At 41.3% G+C, this 20,817-nt stretch overlaps 1 protein-coding gene across 1 annotated transcript in view; it reads right to left on the bottom strand.

Moving 5' to 3' along the window:
- Window positions 1-14,418: 14,418 nt before the first annotated feature.
- The window catches only part of LOC129734611 (ras-related protein Rab-3C-like), a 156,207-nt gene continuing 149,808 nt past the window's right edge, over window positions 14,419-20,817 (bottom strand). The window contains exon 8 of the mRNA XM_055698243.1: window positions 14,419-14,606. Coding sequence (XP_055554218.1) covers window positions 14,419-14,606 — 188 coding nt within the window. The remainder of the gene's footprint in view (window positions 14,607-20,817) is intronic.

Below are 20,817 nucleotides of genomic sequence, written 5' to 3'. Positions count from 1 at the left end.
CACTGGCTTGATATAGCCAAACTAAACACAAGGGAAGAAATAAGAGGTGTGTTAACCTCTTAAATTGTTACGTTCTGTTTATTTTTCTTTTTTTCTTTTTTCTTTTGTTTGTTTGGGCTTTTTTTCCTCCAGATTTGTTTTGTGGCAGTTGGGTTAGTTCTTAGGTTTGCAAAAAAAGACAGTTTGCCTTCTCTTTGAATACATGTGCTTACATTTGAGTGTGTTTAGTACTTATTTAAAAGCTTTTTCTGAACATAAATAGTTAAATGATTCATACAGATCTAATATCTGCAGCATTTAGGATTCTTACAAGGAATGCTTACTGATTTTAAGTGATCCACAGAATCCCATTTTTCTTAATTAAGTCCCTACCAGCACATGGTTTGTGGGAAATATAGGTCTCTGCACCCACTGTCCTATCTCCAGACTGGGGTTTCTACACATCTCTAATGGTGAGGAAAAGGCAAAGCCGGGCCTGCAACTTGGCCCAGGGTCAGGATGATGTCCATAGGATTTCCACATGACAGAAGATTGTAACATTGGCATTTCTCATCTGCTCAGCCTAGGAAATGTGCCCAGACTTCCTCAGAATTCTTCATATCTACCCATCACTTTTTTTCTTCACCTTCCTGGGGATGCTTGGTTTAGACTGAAACCATATGAAGGAATATGAGGAGAATAATACTTTGCAGCAGAGATGAAAGAGGAGAGGCCCTCTGCTCCTTCTGAGAAAGAGATCAGATGGTGGGAACTGTACAGGAAAGGGAGAAAGGAAGCCGGGTGGCAGGAGATGGTGTCATCTTGCCCCAGACTGTAACCCTTTTGCAGTTCTGCAATACACACACAGGTCTACTCAGCTGTTTTTGTAATCTGCCACAGGCTAAGTCCTTCGTTTTTCCTTCTTGAGTTAAAGGTAGTGAACATGCCTTAGGGGATCAGCCTTGGCTAGAAATGTTTCATACCAACAAAGCTTATATAAGTTCATTAGCTAAATGATCTTCTGAGTGTTATAGCTCTATAGAAACCTTTCTCTTGTATGAGATAAGTCTGCCTGGATGTGTTTGCTAGTTTACATCTGTAGAGGTATATGGGAAACCTTCACCTAATACTGTTCTTCTGTAGACAAATCTTGTAGTATGTTAGTGAGTTATGAAACCTTGGAGACTGTGATAAATAACTTAGTCCCAAAATAGGATTACAATCAAAGTTTGCAATTTATTAAGCAAATAGAGGCAAGCAAACAGCGCTGGGTGCGCCGGGAGTCTCCGCTCCACCAAGACGCGCACTGTACAAAATTTATTTTTGGTTTATATTTCCTAAACTAATGCATATTCATAGCTATTTCTAAGAAAGGGTCAGTTTATGTAAATGGATCCTTGGAATAGGCGTGTACTTCGTGGCGCATGCTCTTTCTATCTCTGAGGGTCTTCTTAACCCCTTTCTGGTGGTCAATGGATGAAGTCAGCAGTCTTCCTCGGCTCACCCTTAGGATGACCCTAGATTTTATGCATACGCCCTGTAAACTTCTCTTACTTAACACTATTCGGTTAGCAGCTCAGCCAGCATATCAGGGTGTGTAACCAGATGTCCTTTATAAGATACAGAAACTAGGTATGTAGCCAGATGTTCTTTGCAAGATACAGGAACTATATACATTGATCACTCTGTTTTTCTTAAGCGTGTGGTTATACAAGGGTATGTAAGACAGAAGGTTACATTTCATCATGTGGTCCTAGCATTGCTCTATATTGACATGAATCAAATGAACACATTTCACAGAGACCTTGACAACATCCAAAGCTGTAGGTGAGACTCCTCAGAATAAATTTAGCTGCTACATTGCAGAAATCCATATCCAAATTAAACATATGAAGTTCCCTTTTGGTCAATGGCAAGAAACAGACACTTTTAGCTCATTACTCATCTTATTCTAAAGTAGTTGTCTAGAATAGACCAGATGAATTGCACCCAAAAAGACCTCTGCCAGCCCATCTATGTCAGAGTTGTGAAGAGTGATGACTCTTAACCTGTCTAGCTCTGCCAAGAGACATCTCTAATAGAGATGTGGTTATACGGGCAAAAGTTTTACTGCTTTATTTTGATTTGTTATAGGATCAAAGTTGGCAGTACATGATAGCTTATTATGTTCCAGGGCAAAATACAGTTTTGTTGATATATTTATGTCCATGGACTTAGTCACGGCTACAGGGGCTTTGGGGTGTCCTGCTCCCACGTGGGCTCATCCACAGGTCACAGTCCCTTTGACTTGAGTTCACACTGGAGTTCCAGCCTGTCCAGTACAGCAGCACAGGAACAGCAGCCATGCCCTGGCCACCTGACAGCCCTGGTGCATCACCATTGCTGTTATCAAAATGTTCCAAGGCACATCACAGTAATATGATAAGCAGTACAGCAAGCAGTAAAAGCAAGAAGCAGCCACTAATGAGCACTAGGCTCTAATATACAGTAAGGCAAGCAAGAAAGCCCCATCGTAAGCACAGAAACCTGCCCCTTAATAGCTAAACAGCAATAACAACTATAAACTAAATTCAAAGTAGCACATTCCAATCAAATCTGTTGTTATCTAAAACCCTTCGAGCACCACGTTGGGTGCCAAAAAGGACTGTCGTGGTTTAACCCTGACCGGCAACCAAGCACCACGCAGCCACTCGCTCACTGCCCCCTCACCCAGAGGGATGGGGAGGAGAATCAGAAAGGAATGTAGAACTCGAGGGTTGAGATAAGAACAATTCAATAGGTAAAGCAAAAGCCGCGCATGCAAGGAAAGCAAAGCAAGGATTTCATTCACTGCTTCCCATAGGCAGGCAGGTGTTCAGCCGTCCCCAGGAAAGCAGGGCTCCATCATGCGTAATGGTTACTCTGGAAGAAAAACGCCATAACGCTAAATATCCCTCGCCTTCCTTCTTCTTCCTCCAGTTTATATACTCAGCATGATGTCATATGGTATGGAATACCTCTTTGGCTGGTTCAGGTCACCTGTCCTGGCTGTGTCCCTTCCCAGTCTCTTGTGCCCCTCCAACCCTCTTCCTGGCAGGGCCCAAGGAACTGAAAAAGTCCTTGACTTAGTATAAACATTACCCAGCAACAAGTAAAAACATCAGTGTGCTATCAACATTGTTCTCACATCAGAGACAAAACACAACACCGCACCAGCTACTAAGAAGAAAACTAACTCTATCCCAGCTGAAACCAGAACGACCACCAACCAACTGATGCCCAGCCAGTCACCCTCCCCTTCCCATCCTTTGATATAATATACAGATATCATTCCTCTAGTCTATGGAGCACCCCTGTAAAATGTCTTTAGAATGTCCACAAATGTCCACAAAATGACCAGTGAGTTCGTTTAGCCCATGAATTTGGGCTCCATCTCTTATGGTGGTCACTCAGGACAGGAGAGGTGGTATGTTGCATGGAGTATTTGGGCACCAAATCCAGCTCAGGTCAGGTCACTGCTGCACTTGCACTGCTTCTTATAAGGCTTGTCCTCCAATGGTTCGGGTGATTCCTGCTATAGTTATTCCTATAACATGAAACTCAAATCATGGGTTGCAACAATTTAAAGGTATTTCCATTACATTCCCCACCCCTGGTCCCTTTGGTGTGGCCTTTCCTTGACCCTGGCCGAAAACTGATGTCAGGCAGCTGTTGGCTCCTTATCTGTTCACAACTATTAAGTCTTGCAGGAGCTCAGCTAACAAACTTTGAGACAGTCAGTTTGAGATATGGTCTCTCACAGAAAGCACATTAGGGCCCATCTCACAGAACAACAGCATGAGAAAGGTGGATGGAGAAGACACTAAGTTTTCTGGTAGCTGGGAGGAACGAGGGAGTTTCATTCTCAGGTGTGATTTGATGGCAAGCATTGGTGCCAGAAAGAGAAACTCTATGAGTAAGGGCAGTGAGTTGCACAGATAGACCCCTCAGAAGAAGCCTGCCTAAAGATATGGGGTCCTGAGCAATAAGCTAGGAAGCACTTGGTGTTGAGTGAGAACTTGGTATTAATATGCAATGTTTACTCTGCAGATGAGATGTAAATATACTAGAAAAACTGAGGGACTTGACTGAAACAGTCGAATAATGAGGGGGAACATGAATTAAAGGAATTTGCAGGTGGACCCCTGAGTGCAGGAGCTGGGGGGCACAGGGGACAGTGCGACCTGATCAACAGATTGTATGAAGATTAGGACTTATATGAAGGGAAGGTAAATTCAGGAGTCACAGTAGGGTTCAAACTAATGCAAAGGTGGCTGTGTGTCTAGAAAAAGCAATACCTGGACAGTAATATATCACACTATGTGTGACTACCACTCCCACAATTAAGATGGATCATATGGACTAAGACTGCATGGCAAACTAACAGCAGCATCCAAAAGGCACGGACACTGTTTAACAGATTATACAATGAAAAGTCGAAAGAAAAAAATTTACTCCATGCTAAAAGGCCAGTGGGTAGCCTGCCACGAAACAGCTTTTGGTAGGGAAATGTCTAATCTTTCTCCTGCAGACTCCTAGGGCAAAATCTCCAGTGAATTCTGTGGGATGGAGACAGAACTATGACTCACCAGTGCTACTGAGGGGATATTAATGAAACTGTGTTATCATTGTCCATTATTTTATCAAACTGAAATAATTCTCTCACAGTTTTAGTAAGTGAAAGGAAATAAACAGAGGAAGGGGGGTAAAACCATGTCACCACAACTGACATTCATTAATATAGTCTCTTGAATATTTATTGTAAACACAAAAGGGAAAACTTCCAACAAAAAATTAAACATAATCCACTTGGTATACAGAAGTCACAAACAGAATATCCAATGGAATACACATGGTCTCTACTTCCACATAGAATTAAAACTCTGCATATGGATAAAACCTGTACTTCATGTTCGGACAAGAGTTCCCATGGATGTATGCAGATGATTCACAAAATTTGTCACCCAGAAGAATTTTAAACAAACATTTTTTAGAACCACAGTCACTAAATTGCAGTAATAGTTGGGGGAGGAGGGACAGATTGAGTCTCACCCCCTCAAAAATGTATCCTAAGCAAGTTCTTCAACTTTTCTTAAAGAACAATTCAGCAAGTAAATTAGCTTGAGGAAGCCAGAACAGCTACATATTTTCAAGGTAACCATTTATCTTTGTGTATGTAATCACATGCCTATGAGGAGTAATAAAAATACTAGCTAAAATTATCTGCCAGCCCTTGAACAGTCAGGTCATTTAGCAATAAAAAGTTTAGGTAATGCATTCTCAGTCCTGTAGCAGCTTGTATATCTGTATTTAAGTGGTATCTCATATAACTGCTACTTTGTCTGCTGCTCAGCTATAAAGATATTCAGAACTTCCTTTTTTATTAAGTAATCCTAAATTTATTTCCAAATACATTTTCATTTCACTCTGCTCTTTATAATTTTGCAGACGTTTTCATGGCAGAAGGTGTAAAAAACAGGAAGAATTTTATGGGCTGCTCAGGTCATTGCAAGTACCTTCCTGCGCTACTTAATGCAATCTGGCTACTTTGCTTTGGCAGAGAAACTATTCGATGACATAGGAAAGGAAACCCATGCTACTGGTTTCTAGTAGGCCTTAGAGTTTGATTCTTTGTCTGATCAGGCTAATTAAAAAAACAACACAAAACCCAAACCTAAATCAACCTTGTACGTTGTCACAAAAATGCATCAGATCAAACTAAAAATGTACTTATGTACCTTTTAATGTGTTACTAATGAAAACAATTTTTTATAAAATTGTTTAGCAAAACCAGTTATTCTCCTTGGTCCAGACTCAGTGGCCCATCTCTATTTAACAAATCCCAAGGTGCATGACACATTCCTTTGAAACCAGAGGTGTAGCAAGAATTAGCAGAATGAGCTTCTCTGCAGAGTACCTAGGTAGAGATGGGAGCCCATGGCAGATCAGTGATTCAGGGTTAAAAGTCCCAAATGTACCCAAGGGTTTTGCTGAATAGTGATGGCCTTGCTTGTCTGCTTAGAGAATTATTAGACATATGCAAGGATAACTGGAAAGGAAAAAGAAATTATTGGATGTTTCTTTTTAATATCATGGTTAGATAATGGGTTGAATTTTGTTTCCATTTATACTATAGCTTTACTGCTAATGGAATTGTTCAACACTGAGAGACATGTAACAGTTGAGTGAAGAGTCTGAGTCAATATATTTAAGGATGTATCTTCCATCTTTAGGATCTAGAAAAGTTAAGAAACTTAATTGGCAGAAGTAACTAATTAAGGTCACCATCCACTGTACTGGACCATTTTTACTGTGACCTTCAAGCTGTTCCCAAAAATGTTAACTCAGTGCACCAACTGAAGTTTGCCAAGTCATCTGCAAGAGTATTTAATATTTAATATTTAATATTTAAGATAAGTATTATGAGTTAACTCTATCAGATTAAAGAAAACATACCCACATGATATTATGCAATACAGGCAGACAGAGCATGTAACTGATTCTTTAAGAATAAATAACTCTAACTGCTGAGCTCTAGGAGGTTCTTTTAATGCTTCTAGAGAATATGCTTTAAAAATATAGGCAGATATTTTAAAAATAGTTATAAGCATCTTCTGACTGAAAGCACTGTCCTACCAGCGTTGGTGTAACATGATCATTTTCAAAAAGGACACAAATCTAAAAGTAAAATTGACATGCACTTGCAGTAAACATACAAATATCTTTTACTATCATCTAATATATAAAAAATAGCTAGAATGACTTAAGAATTGAGTATTTTTACACTACACTGGTAAAGCATTTACTATATAAATTTTACTACAAGACACATTCAGCTACTGGAAATCTTAAGCCACACAGGCTTCATCAACAGTTTATCACACATACAGGACACTTCCTTTCACACAAGTTTATATACACTAAGTCATTAAATATTGCACTTATTGGCCCATGATTCCTCAGTTTTGAGGTATTAAAAAATAGAAAACATATCTATTTTTATAACATATTTTCATGCAACATTTCAGACATTTCCGTTCCATGAACACTAATATATAGGTTACACATTCTGACAGTCCAACTGAGCCACAACACATCTGACATTACTGACAAAAAATTAAACAGGAGTTACAGCACAAACATTTCATTTAACACTAGTTGTGTGTACATGTCAGAATTACTTGAGGAAATTTATCACCAGAAGTGATAAGCAATCCCTAGTTTTCATTTCTGCATGTTATGCATGATCCTGAAGTTACTGGAAGATTAGGACTTATGCTTCCTCCCCAAATCAAATACCAGGTACTTTATTCTATAAATGACAAACCATCTACACCTGTTTTAATCATGGATAATAAACCTATGGTCTGCAAATGTAACAAAGTTGATTTCTGGTGCTAATGAGAAATTACAGATAAATTCCACTGTAGCATTTAGGGAAGGCTGCACTGAAAATGAACAAGTAGCAGTGGGAACTGAATGAGTGTCAAAGATGTACTGCTGTGTATATGTGTATACTATACATGTGTAGTTACAATTTCTGCTTCAATGAACATCCATGGATAAATAAATTTAAAAAAAACAAAACAAAACAGCTTCAATTGCAAAGATTAACTACATTTACCCCTCCTCAATAAAGAAAACTGGTAAAAATCATTGAAATAATTGAACTGAGTTGCCTCTTTAAATGAGACTTGACAAATGATGAACCATGGAGAATCTGGAGTCAGCATGTACTGAAGAGACTATGCATATGGATAAAATGGTGTAAAACAACACAACTCACTCCCCTGTTGGCATAAGTGAAGATCTGTTGCTTTACACCCCCTGAGGGTTTATCTCTGAGGATTTGCATACTCATGGTCTCACGCTGCTGAATCTGTCATCATAAAGAGGAACTAGGTACATACACTGTGTGTCTGTCTATAGGAAACAGGCCATGAAGGAATCTGTCCTAACAGTCAGTCAGCAGAACAGTAATTCAGTTGATGCCCTTAAAAATGTAATAAAACTTGCCTCTCACAAATATAGAAAAGTGAAGTTGAGGGGAAGATTTTTTTTGGGGGGGTGTGTTTCTTTTGGAATGTAAATCAACATCGTTTGTCTGCTATTGAAGTAACAAAGGTATCATCAACATATGTAGAATTTGTACCACTATTTTTTTTTCCTAAAAATGACAATTAAATTCAAAGCATTCTCAAAGTTAGGATCAAACTCCAGCAGATTTTGTGCACCCTGAAGTAGCACTTTATTCCTAAAATAAAGAAGGTGCATGTGGGACAGCTGAATATACAGAGCTGAGCAAACTGGAAAGAAAATCTTTCATACTGATGCTCCGGAAAGGCCACATAGATGTAGTTTCTCTAGGACAAAGGAACAAACAGTTCCAGGTATCATTCACATACACTGCTGTTCAGAGAGAAAGAGTATTTTGACAGAAAATCAGGCTAGCTCATCTATTTCAAACACCAGTCAAACAGATCTAAATAAACACAACAACAACAAAATCAGTAATAAGTTAGTTGCACTATAAGGATCAAAACGCTTGTGAAGATGAACTCTTATCAAAATTGAAAACATGCATTTGAAGGTTCAGCTCAGCAGGGCTTGCTAGCCATTTGGTGGGTCAGTGCCAGGAGGCACCACAGGAGCCAGTCACATCACATACTTTTTCGTGCTCCCAAGGCATTTTGTGAGCACTAGTTTGATCATACAGCAAGCAAGACATTGTCAGAGCACGATAAGACTGGTGCATTACCCATGCACAGGATTAGCCTGCTGCTAAAAGCTTTAGTCTAGATCATAACTTGGAAAATGGGTTTTATAGTATTAGTTCAGCTGGCACTATTGGAGCTCAGGACCCCCTGTCCACAGGCATCTAATCTCTCATAAATTTAATGTGTTCCGTGTATCAACTGCTGTATCTCACCAAGTGGCTTAAATCTCATCTGAAGAGGTTATCTGTGGCTAAATCAATAAGGTTCCATGACATTCAGTCCTATTTCTGTGCTGAGAGTGGCAACAAATTAGTGCAGTGTGTGCACCAACAATTGTGATGTGGCTGGAAATAGTTTTGGATCTCCTGTCTCAAGTTCCAATTTAATGATCCAGCCCTCTTCCATCACTAAAATATATCTCTTTTTAACCTTCTACTTTATTTTGCTGGAACTGTGCTACAACAGCGGATAGATGAAGGATCTAACCAAATCCTGCTTTGTCTCTTCCAACAACTCATAATCAGTGACTATGTGTAAAGAACGAGCCATTGATTGTTTAAATTTTGGCCCTTGATCAGGTTGGGATGGGATTTCCAAAAGTTCTTAGTATTAGTCTCTACTTGCATTTAAGAAAATTGCAGTTCTGTCACATAAGTCAATAGGAACTGAACTAGACTGACACAGGCTGCTTTTGGAAATCCCACCCTATGAAACAGGCCAAGGCATAATTTTTAATAGAATGAAAATTCCAATCCTGCTAGTTTCCCCAGAATTCAAACTAAATTTTTAGAATGTTTGGGTAAGGGTTAATAAGTTACTTCCCAAAAGCCTTTCTGTGTTTCATTTTCTCTACAATAGCCAGGTTCCAGTTGAGAGAGGTACTGAGATCATGATGCTTCTGATCTAAATCTGACCAAACTCTATAACAGAAAATTCAATTTCATGTGAAACATGTGGCTCAAAAAGCCAACCTGTGATGGAAAATCAAAGCCTACTTTTCCAACAGTAGGTAACCCTGATTGTTCAGAAAAGATCTACTATCTACTTGAACTTCAACACATAGGATAAATTGGGTTCGATGGGACATCAGCAGGTCATCCAGCCCAACCTCCTGCTCAAAACAGTGTCAACTAAGAGGTCCGAGCAATTTGATCAGGGCTTTATCCAGTCTGATCTTGAAAACCTCCAAATATTTGATGTGAACACTTTAAAAATTAATCTGACTAATTTTGAACTCTATGACAATGTCTGAGTGTCAATACAAAGATCCTAGGAGTTTTTAATCTACTGACTGATTCTGCTGTTGTACTCTATATGAGCCTTTTCCTTATAACATGACTGGCAGTCTAATGAACAATGTTACTCTGGCAGCTGCTTCCCCCATCCTCCCCATCCCATACAGAAGATCAGACATGTTGGAGGCCTGGGTGTTTAGTTGTCTCACAAATCCAAAGGAGAGATTCTCCCTCTTTGATTTTGCTATTACTCTTCTTCCTAGTCTCTTGATGCAAAATGAAAAGCAACTAATTAATCTTATTTAAATAAAGAACTATTTATCTATCACTCAATTTCTTTAAAAAGATATATGCTAATAATGTATTGTCACCACTGATTAGAGTCTATATGGTCATAAAGAGGCAGGGAGAGTCTGGAATCCATTGCAGTGGAGTACAAGCAAAGCATGGCTGTAGCAAGGGGCATCCTGGGGTCATTTTTCCTTGTTATAACATGCACAGGAGATGACCATTTTGCAGCCAGCATCCCAGAACAAAGCTGGGAGAATATTTGCACTTGTAGCCATGCTGCATGATTCAGGATATGCCCAAGCTCATGTAAGATGTGTCCATGTCCTCCTCTCACCTTGCCTTGCCTTGCCTGAGGATGGCTCAGACTAATAATGCTTGCCATGCCAGGTTTGCGGTAATGTGATATAATCAATCTGCCAGGCTTCCCCAGATCAATATTTCAGCCATTGTCCTCTATACCAAAGAGGCTTTAGCCACTTGGTTTGTTTGATTATGGTGCACGTTTTATATTCGTGGATAACCTGTGCAGTGGCATCAATAGTCAAGTCCACTCCTCAATCATGAGCCCATTTGTGTGTTACATCCCTTCCTAAATGACCTGATGCATCATGGGCCTATTGAGCTACAAATAGCTCACCCTTATGTTCCAGTCCAGATCCACCTGAGCCACTTCAATCTTAGCAGCCTGGTCCACCTGCTCATTGTTTCAATATTCTTCATTGGGACGACTCTTGGGTACGTGAGCATCTATGTGATGTACTTTTACAACCAGGTTCTCCACCCGAGCAACAATATCTTGCCATAATTCAGCAGCCCAGATGGGTTTACCTCTGCACTGCCACTTGTTCTGCTTCCATTGCTGTAGCCACCCCCACAGGGCATTTGACACCATCCATGAGTCAGCAGAGAGATTAAGTACTGGCTAATTTTCTCATTCAGCAATATAATGCTAGGGAAAGAAGAAGGAAGGGAGGGAGACACATGTTTGGAGTTATGGTGGTTGTCTTCCCAAGTAACCATTATGCATGATGGAGCCCTGCTTTCCTGGAGACAGCTGAACACCTGCCTGCTGATGGGAAGCGGTGAATAAATTCCTTGTTTTGCTTTGCTTGCATGCACGGCTTTTGCTTTAGCTATGAAACAGTCTTTATCTTAACCCATGAGTTTTCTTACTTTTACTTTTCTAATTCTCTCCCCCATTGTGGGGGGAGTGAGCGAGTGGCTGTGTGGTGCTTAGTTGCTATCTGGGGTTAAACCATGACAGTCATTGGTACCTGAAGGAGGAAAGATCCTGAGCTATTTCCCAAAAATTGTTCTATTTCTTGGGGCTGTGTCTTTTTTGAGCTGCTCAATAGTTCAAATAAAATATGGCAAATGTTAAGATCTTATTTTTACTGATGTTATAACTAATTACTGCTATTATATTCCTACTATGCCAATAATCATGGCCATAAAAAGTCTAGTATTCAAATAAGCACTCAGAAGCCTGAAAAGCCAGGAGTCTTCTGTAGCCAGGACTCTTCTCTTTTGTTTTGTCTCAGAGTTCTTCAAATATTTAACCTCTAAGACTGTTTTCAAAATCCCAATCATAAAGCTGAGTTGGGGTTTTTGGTTGGTAGGTTTATATATCGTTGTATGGCTTGTCTCCCACTAACATCGGATTATTCTGGAGAACAGATGGAAAGCCTGAGGATACCTGTCTCCCTTCCCTCCCTACAGCAGGGTCTGAGTGCCAAGTGCAGAGCAGCTGCTACAGAGTTAGCTTCCAAAGGTCCATGAAGATTGAGAGTTGCAATCAATTATTGTGCTTGGGGACAGACTTCTTAATAGTCCCTGTAGTGATAGGATAAGGGATAATGGTTTTAAACTAAAAGAGGGCAGATTCAAACTAGATATAAGGAACAGGGTGGTGAAACACTGGAACAGGTTGCCCAGAGAGGTGGTAGATGCCCCATCCCTGGAAACATTCAAGGTCAGGTTGGACGGGGCTTTGAGCAACCTGATCTAATGAAGATGCCCCTGCTTATTGCAGGGGGGTTGGTCTAGGTGACCTTTAAAGGTCCCTTCCAACCCAAACCATTCTATGATTCTATGATTCTGTATAGAACAATCCATCTCTATCATATCCCCAAGGTGAGTGGGATAGAGAGAGGACATGAGAAAACTTCAAGATACAGTGGCATTCTTAAGGCACATATTAGGGTTGCTGGGAATAATAAGTGCTTAGGAGACCTAAAGGAATGCATGGGGAAAGGAATAGAGCATATGGTACACACTGACGTGTAAAAGATACTTGGTAATATGAGGGAGACCTCAGACTGACCCCGGCTTGGACAGGGAGAGTGCCAGAGCTCCTCCCAGACAATGAGGGCTCCTGACATGATCCAGTCCCCTGAAAAGATGGGAATGGCAGATCTTCCTTTTACCATCCCAGTCTGTTGTGGGTTGGAGGGGGCTGTGCCATACCTTTCCCACATCATAAGAATGGGACTGGGAGAAGGGGGGGAAGATACCCTCCATTGCCTCAATTACAGAAGGAAAACTATGTCTCCTGAAAATGCTGGAAAGCCAGCCTTTCTGCTCAGAGGTAGTCCAGTGTTCGGCACTGTCACCTGCAAATAAAGGCAGGAAATTCAGCTTGGGTCACTGAAGGCTTTTAGACACACCTCCACACTCATAGCTGCTTCTCTGACACTTCCCCTCACCAAATACTTCAATAAACTGAGAATGTTTTAGAACATACCCTGGACTTCACTGCAGGTCCCATCACTACCCTGCAGCCCCTGATAGTTCAGCTAAAGGGCTTTGGAGGCATCATGCTGGAAACAGAGATGAGAGTTTTTAGGATCAACCAGTCAATGAACTCAATATAACAGTAACTTTAAAAAAAAAAAAAAAGGGGTGTGTGGGGGGGTTTGTAGGGGGTTTGTTTATTTCAGCTCAGTTTTTTAATTTTGTTTAATTTTTTTTCCTGGTAAGATGATGCACTCCAGTTGCAAAGTACAACTGCTCACCACCTGCTGACCGATGCCCAGCCAGTCCCCGAGCAACAATCCACAGGCCCCGTCTAACCCCCCAAGTTTATATACCAAGCGTGACGTCCCATGGTATGGAATACCTCTTTGGCTGGTTCAGGTCAGCTGACCTGGCTGTGTCCCCTCCCACTTTCCCATGCCCCTCCAGCCTTCTCCCAAGCAAGGCCTGAGGAGCTGAAAAGTCTTTGACTTAGTATAAACATTACCTAGCAGCAACCAAAAACATCAGTGTCCTATCAACATTGTTCTCACACCAAATCCAAAACACAGCACTGTACTAGCTCTTAAGAAGAAAGTTAACTACATCCCAGCTGAAACCAGGACAACTCCTTCCTGAAACCAGAACATCAGAAGTACGTGTTCCCTGAAATTGCTGGAATAAACATCATACCTGCCCCTCCCCCCCCCCCCGAGCATTTTAATTAAGGTGTTTCTCTGCTGTCAGTGCATGTCACTTACTACATAATTAATTTTAAAAACTCATAGAAACCAGCCCCTCTAGAGACTGTAAGCATCTTTGGAGAGCTCTGGGTCCAAACAGTAGTGTGTGCATTGAGACTGTCTCTAAAAGTTCGTATTCCTGATGTATTTACTATGTGGGCATATACTTATCTAATATATTTTTTTGCCATCTTTTCTGTCTGTGGGTGAGAATATAAAGAGACTATTCCACTAGCAATATTTATATCTGTATAGACATAATGTGGTTGTTTGACCCTGGCTGAATGCCAGGTGCCCACCAAAGCTGCTCTATCAGGAGAAAATATAAGTGCCGTCAGGAAGCTTATTCTAAATCACCTTGGCCACTACCTTAAGGATTCAACTATATAATTTGAAACCCATGAAGCAAAATCCAATTCTAGACAAATGTGGTCTGAAGATATGACACCAGCTGATGTAAGTGTAATGTAAAACAGTAAAAAGAAAAGAGAAACTAATAGCCATCCTACATACAAAAGCCAGATGCTAAAAAAAGGATTGTCCTTTCAAACTAACATCTCTATCTCCATATACATGCTCAACCAGCTGCTGATGTAAAATAAAATACTTTTCTCCCAATTAAATAATAGTATAAATAAAGGCATATAGAGTATTCATAAATACTCTCTTGGCAGCACTGAGTTGCCTTTGTTGATAGTTGCATTAACAGCCACAGTTGGGCTGCTGTGGGGGAGGAGTGTCCTTTAGCCATGTGTTCTGCTTGCTGACAGCAATGGTGGGATCCATCTCCAGACTTTCTGACATTTTGTCACAGATGATATCCACGAGTTGCTCAAATGTCTGCTTGACATTAATGTTGTCCTTGGCACTTGTTTCAAAAAATTCAAAACCTAAGAAAATAAACACCACATTTATGTTTGATGCATATTCCAACATCTCCAATAAATATACAAACTTCTCTTGGGCAAGGAAGAGTGGAGAGATACACAGAAAGGAAATATGTGAGAGCACGCATATAAAAGAGTGATATTGCAAGAGCAGTTAAAATTGTAACACGGAGTAACTACATTAATGTTATTTACTTTATACCAAGCCAGATGAAATGAGGACTCACTCATCCAAATACATTCCCTTAAACAAATTCTACTTTAAAACAGTTTCATCTAAAAATTGGCACCAGTTTGAGAGCGCTATTTTAGAAATGCCCTATATATCCAGCCATTATGAAGGAATAATCTACTGCTCCATCTCTAACTATTACATTCCTCAGAGCATTATTCAGCTGGAAACAGTCACTTCCATTGTGAAATTAACCTGGTGCCAAAATAGACAACTGTGTTTGGAAATAACCAGGAAAAAACCCAAGCAAGACAAGGAAAGATTTCTGCAATTTGTCATCTATTTAAGATAGAGGTAAATCTGTGAGAACAAAGGGGCCCCCAACCCCTCAACTCAAACTAATAAACAAATACACAAATTCACATATTTTTCTTCCTTAATTAATTTATATAGAAGGACTTTTTATCTATCCATTCCGAATGACTACCCCAAAGGCAAAACTTAGAACTGTCCTTAACCCAGAAGGGACACTGGAAGCCTTTATGGAGAAGAGCCAGCTTTCCTAAGCTCTCTTCTCTGCCCTCATTTGTCCCACATCTTATCTCCCATGTCTGCCTCCTCCATCTGGGCCAGGTTTCCAGCTTGCTGGTCTACAGTCCAGCAGGCTTATGCCAGTGCTGGGTTTTCTTATGTTCTTACTTCCTTTGCAATTCCTTTGTCTTTTTCATTTGTTTGTTTTCTAAGCCTTTTCTGCCATGCTCCATCTTTTTCCCACAGTTACCACATTGCTCGGTCACCTGAGGGTTCATTGGTAATTTAAAACTTTCTCCTACTTCTGTTTTTCCACTGCCTAAAGGTTCAGTATTAAAACAGTTTATAAAACATCTAAGCCACTGGTAATTTTACAGAAGTGGCTTAAACTTTGCAGAACTATTTTGATTCTTTCTGATTAACTCTGAATAGCAATGTGCAACTACCACTGCATTTAATTATGAGGAAAATTCCAGTAAGAAAATGTCAGTCACTTGAAACTCTTGGCAGAAGGGGAAAAAAAAGTGCTTTTTTGCCTTTTTTTTTTTTTTAATGTTATGTATGTTTTCTAGTGAATGGGCTAATCTTCTGTTCCCAAAGGCCACTTGAAATTTAAATGCAACTACTTTGATAACATTAGTACTATATAGTCAATATGCCATCTAAACAAGATGTACTGTGCACATTTAGTCCTATAACTGCTTACCATGTAGCTTTTGCATGTTTGTGTACTAGCCTAGACTTACAGAAGATAATTATATTTAGCTTGGCATGATATGCAGTGCTCCATGCAGAAGACTGTTCAGATCTCTTAGGGAGTGCTTGGGGGAAGGAAGATCCTCCACATTTTCAGTGCTCTGTATTGAAACCCAGCTGCAACCCTGTAGCACAGCAACACAGTCAGATCCTTCCACAACTGTTAGTGTCTGCTCCACAGGAAGCAGAAGGAAAGCTGTTGTCCCAAAAAAGGAACAAGCAGGACCAAAGGGCAGAAGGGTTGAGGGACAGTGAGGGGATGCCTGAGAACTGGAACACCAAAGCTTTGGAGAAGATTACAGAAAGAAGAATGAAACTTAAGGACATTTCTGAGGGGAGCAGTTTTTACAGATAAGAAAATGGAATAACTGACACATGAGATGATCATGAAATGGCAGATATGACAGGTAGGTAAGAGATCTGGACAGAGAAAAGCAGAAAGTGAAAGGAAAAGAGTCACAAAGAAGAGAGGAGACTGATGTCAAGAAATACTGTAACATGGACAGGATCAATAAAACAGGTCCACTACCACGGTGAGGATGTTCTGCATAAGAACACTGTGAAAAACTAAGAGGCACCCATTTTCCAAGTAAAATAGGGACTTACAGAGTGTTCAAGCACAAATATATTTATTCAAATAAAATAAAAAATAAAAAGTACAGCTGTAGTCAAATTTATGGAATTTCAGTTACGATTCTGTTATAAGAAGGAAATTGTCACAGTAGTGGCATAGCTGGGCATCAGTCTATGCCTGTATACACATTTCATTAACTTATTCATTAATTCCCTGGAAGATCCAGGACCTCCCCAGCTAGATTCTGCGTAGATGAGACAATGCACTGATTTGAGACAATGCACTGACCTGTGAGAAGGTGACTGAACTCTCAGCTGCCTCCACAACAAAGTATTTGCCTTATTCTTTACAGGAACTGTACAAATAGGAATTTTGGACAGTCCTGGAGATTCCCCAAGCAGTCTCTGCTGTGCACAGGCCAGCTGATAGACACTATTTATCTGCTTAAATGTGCTAATAAACATCCTGAGTAGAAAACATGGCCATGCCAGCAGGCTCCTCCCAAGCAGTTCCTACTGTAGAATGGATTCAACTGCACACAGGTAAGACATTTGCAAGGATCCTTTCAACAGAGGCTCCTGTTGCCATCCAGACAGCAAATGACTGTCCTGTCCAAGGGATTCAATTTCCCACATATGGTGAGGTGGTGCATTTCCCCATCCCCCTCCTCTGGGCTGCTCTATGATCTCAGGAATTCCCATTAGGCCTTGGTCTTTGTGTAATGAGTTGGGTGGTTAAGCATGCCTTGACCACACCAGGGACTCTTGTATGTCTAAGGTAGGGAGCAGTACTGACCATACCAGGAATTCCTGTTGCCTGGCCAAGGTAGGGAATGAGAGTGGGAATAATCAGTCATCCCCTGACAGTCTTGAAATGTTCCTTACCTGAATCGTAGCCTGAGTGGAACAGTACCATTGTTACTGGAATTTTGAAAATTCCAGTAATTATGGACCCAGATTGTGTCCAGGATGGAAATTTACTGATCACTAAAGCCAATCATCTTGCAACTCTATAAACAGTGGTCCTAAGTGAGGCCCTTTGGGCTCTCGTGGACTGCAGCAGGCTGCAACCAGCATTGCCCTCTTAGCGGACACCTCTCAGAGCTCATAAACTCTCAAATTTGCAAAGTGCAGAGGACTGTCACCAAAAGCTGACGATGGGGCCTGGGCCGAATCCCTCCACTCCTTGAGACTCAACCCTTGCCCATTGAGAAATGCCAAGACATTTGAAGTGAGTATTTCACTGAACTCAAGGGGAAATTTTAACAGGTACACCTTTATACATTTATATACATATATCTTTATACATTTATACATATATATATCTCTATATGTGTGTGTATATCTGTGTGCGTGCATGTGTAAGTTGATTTAGATACCCCATAGCAAGTATAGTATGAATGTTGCTGTCTTGGATCTGTAATTAAGTTGTTGTGATTGTAGTAAATCCTATTGACAGAGGTTGTAAATGTTAAATTAGTCAATGATTAAGCGCTGCTAAAATCTTGTGATCCACCTTAAAACTGTGAATAAACCTTAGACTGCTGCTAGATCAAAAGCCATGTAAAAATTCTATCGGTGGTGAATGGGTACTTTTATAACATCATATTAAGATCACCTTTTGCTGATATTTTGGACAATGGTTCTTTAGGCGATCCTAACTGATATACTGTTGACTAAGTCTGAGACTAAGATTGGACATAGCTGCACCTAAGCTCCATCAGGAGTTTAGAAAGCAAGGGGATTTACTCTGAAACTTGTGACTCAACAGGAGGGTCTGCCTTACCCTTTTGTGTCTTCAGTCTCTGTGCAAATCATTCTAGCTCAATTCTAACTTGATTTTCCTTTGTATGTTTCATCCATGTAGTAAGTAATAGAATGAACCTTGCAATTGAACTTTGCTAGGTCGCACTTCTACAAATTCATATTAGAACTATTTTGCTAATACCTTTGATGGTGATACTTTAAGCAACCTAAACAACTCATTCACAACACCATGTGAATGTTACCTTATGCAAAAGATCCCAATAAATTAGAGTGGTGGTGTTTCTATTTTTTTGTTTGTTTAACAGAAACTCTGTCTGTGGAAGAGTTTCAAAGAGATAAGGAGAATTTTTCCTAGCAGAATGTATCTGGAATCATAGAATCATTTAGGTTGGAAATGACCTTTAAGATCATTGAGTCCAACTGTAAACTTAACACCGCCAAGTCCGCCACTAAACCATGTCCCTAAGCGCCACCTCTACACATCTTTTAAATACCTTCAGGGACAGTGACTCAATCATGTCCCTGGGCAGCCTGTTCCAATGCTTGATAGCTCCTTCAGTTAAGAAATATTTCCTAATATCCAACCTAAACCTTCCCTGGTGCAACTTGAGGCCATGTCCTCTCATAATATCACTTGCTATTTGGTAAAAGAGACCAACACCCACCTTGATATAACCTCCTTTCAGGTAGCTGTAGAGAGTGACAAAGTCTCCCCTCAGCCTCCTCCTCTCCAGGCTAAACAACCCCAGTTCCCTCAGCCGCTCCTCATAAGACTTGCGCTCTAGACCCTTCACCAGCTTTGTTGCTCTTCTATGGATACGCAATAAATAGTTCAGAAAAAATGGAATGATGCAAAACCTCCTGAATTCTGTCTGATTTCCATTTTGTTATGGAATATCATGCAGACCTTTTTTCCCAATGACCTTGCTTCTCCTCCTGACTCATCTTGCAAATTTTTTACTAATAGTGCTTAGACACCCTAAGGTTCTAAAATGCCCGTGTACGACAGCCTCAGATATATGCTTTTGTGGTGGGTTGACCTTGACTGGATGCCAGGTGCCCGTCAAAGCTGCTCTATCACTCCCCTACTCAGCTGGACAGGGGAGAGAAAATATGGTGAAAGGCTTGTGGGTTGAGATAAGGACAGGGAATCACTCAGCAATTACCATCACAGGCAAAACAGACTTGACTTGGGGAAATTAGTTTATTACCATTCACATCAGAAGAAAAACCACCTTCCCCCCACCCCTCCCTTCTTCCCGGGCTCAACTTCACTCCAGATTTTCTCTACCTCCTCCCCCCGAATGGTGCAGGGGGATGGGGAATGGGGGCTGCGGTCAGTTCATCACACGTTGTTTCTGCCTCTCATTCCTCCTCACACTCTTCCCCTGCTCCAGCGTAGGGTCCCTCTCATGGGAGACAGTTCTCCATGGACTTCTCCAACATGAGTCCTTCCCACGGGCTGCAGTTCTTCACACACTGCTCCAGCGTGGGTCCTTTCCATGGGGTGCAGTCCTTCAGGAACAGACAGCATGCTCCAGTCTAGGTCCCCCACGGGGTCACAAGTCCTGCCAGCAAATCTGCTCCAGTGTGGGCTCCATTCTCTCCACAGGTCCATAGGTCCTGCCTGGAGCTTGCTCCAGCATGAGCTCTCAATGGGGTCACAGCCTCCTTTGGGCGCATCCACCTGCTCTGGCGTGGGGCCCTCCATGGGCTGCAGGTGGATATGTGCTCCACCAATGACCTCCATGGGCTTAGGGGACAGCCTGCCTCACCACGGTCTCCACTGTGGGCTGCAGGGGAATGTCTGCTCTGGCACCTGGAGCACCTCCTCCCCCTCCTTCTTCACTGACCTTGGTGTCTGCCGAGTTGTTGCTCTCACATCGTCTCACTAGCCTCTTCTGACTGTTGCTGGTGTTTCACAGCAGGTTTTTTCCCCTTCTTAAATATATTATCACAGAGGCGCTACCACTGTCACTGATTGGCTCGGCCTTGGCCAGCAGCAGGTCCGTCTTGGAGCTGGCTGGCGCTGGCTCTATCGGACATGGAGGAAGCTTCTGGCATGTTCTCACAGAAGCCACCTCTGCAGCCCCCCCCCCCCCCCCCCCCCCCCCCCCCCCGCTACCAAAACCTTTCCATGCAAACCCAATGCAGCTTTTTAATACTTTCTGAATGTTTTTTTCCACTGTGTTATTAACTTAGAGGAAAGATTCTCCATGTGTGTGAGCCTGAAGTGAGGCAACTCCCTGGTGATGCTGAGGGAAGCAGAGCTAAAAGAACACCATGTTCCCATCACCTGTGATGATCTGTACTTCACATGTGGATGAGACCAGACAGAGCATATTACTGCAAAGATATGACAAAGCCTGAGAGGCAAGTGGGTAGGTGAGGCAGAACAGAGATGAAACTGAAAAA

The sequence above is a fragment of the Falco cherrug genome, chromosome W (genome assembly GCF_023634085.1).
Source record: "Falco cherrug isolate bFalChe1 chromosome W, bFalChe1.pri, whole genome shotgun sequence".
Taxonomy (NCBI): domain Eukaryota; kingdom Metazoa; phylum Chordata; class Aves; order Falconiformes; family Falconidae; genus Falco; species Falco cherrug.
The sequence above is the reverse complement of the archived record's forward strand: the minus strand, read 5'-3'. Positions and strand labels throughout refer to the sequence as shown.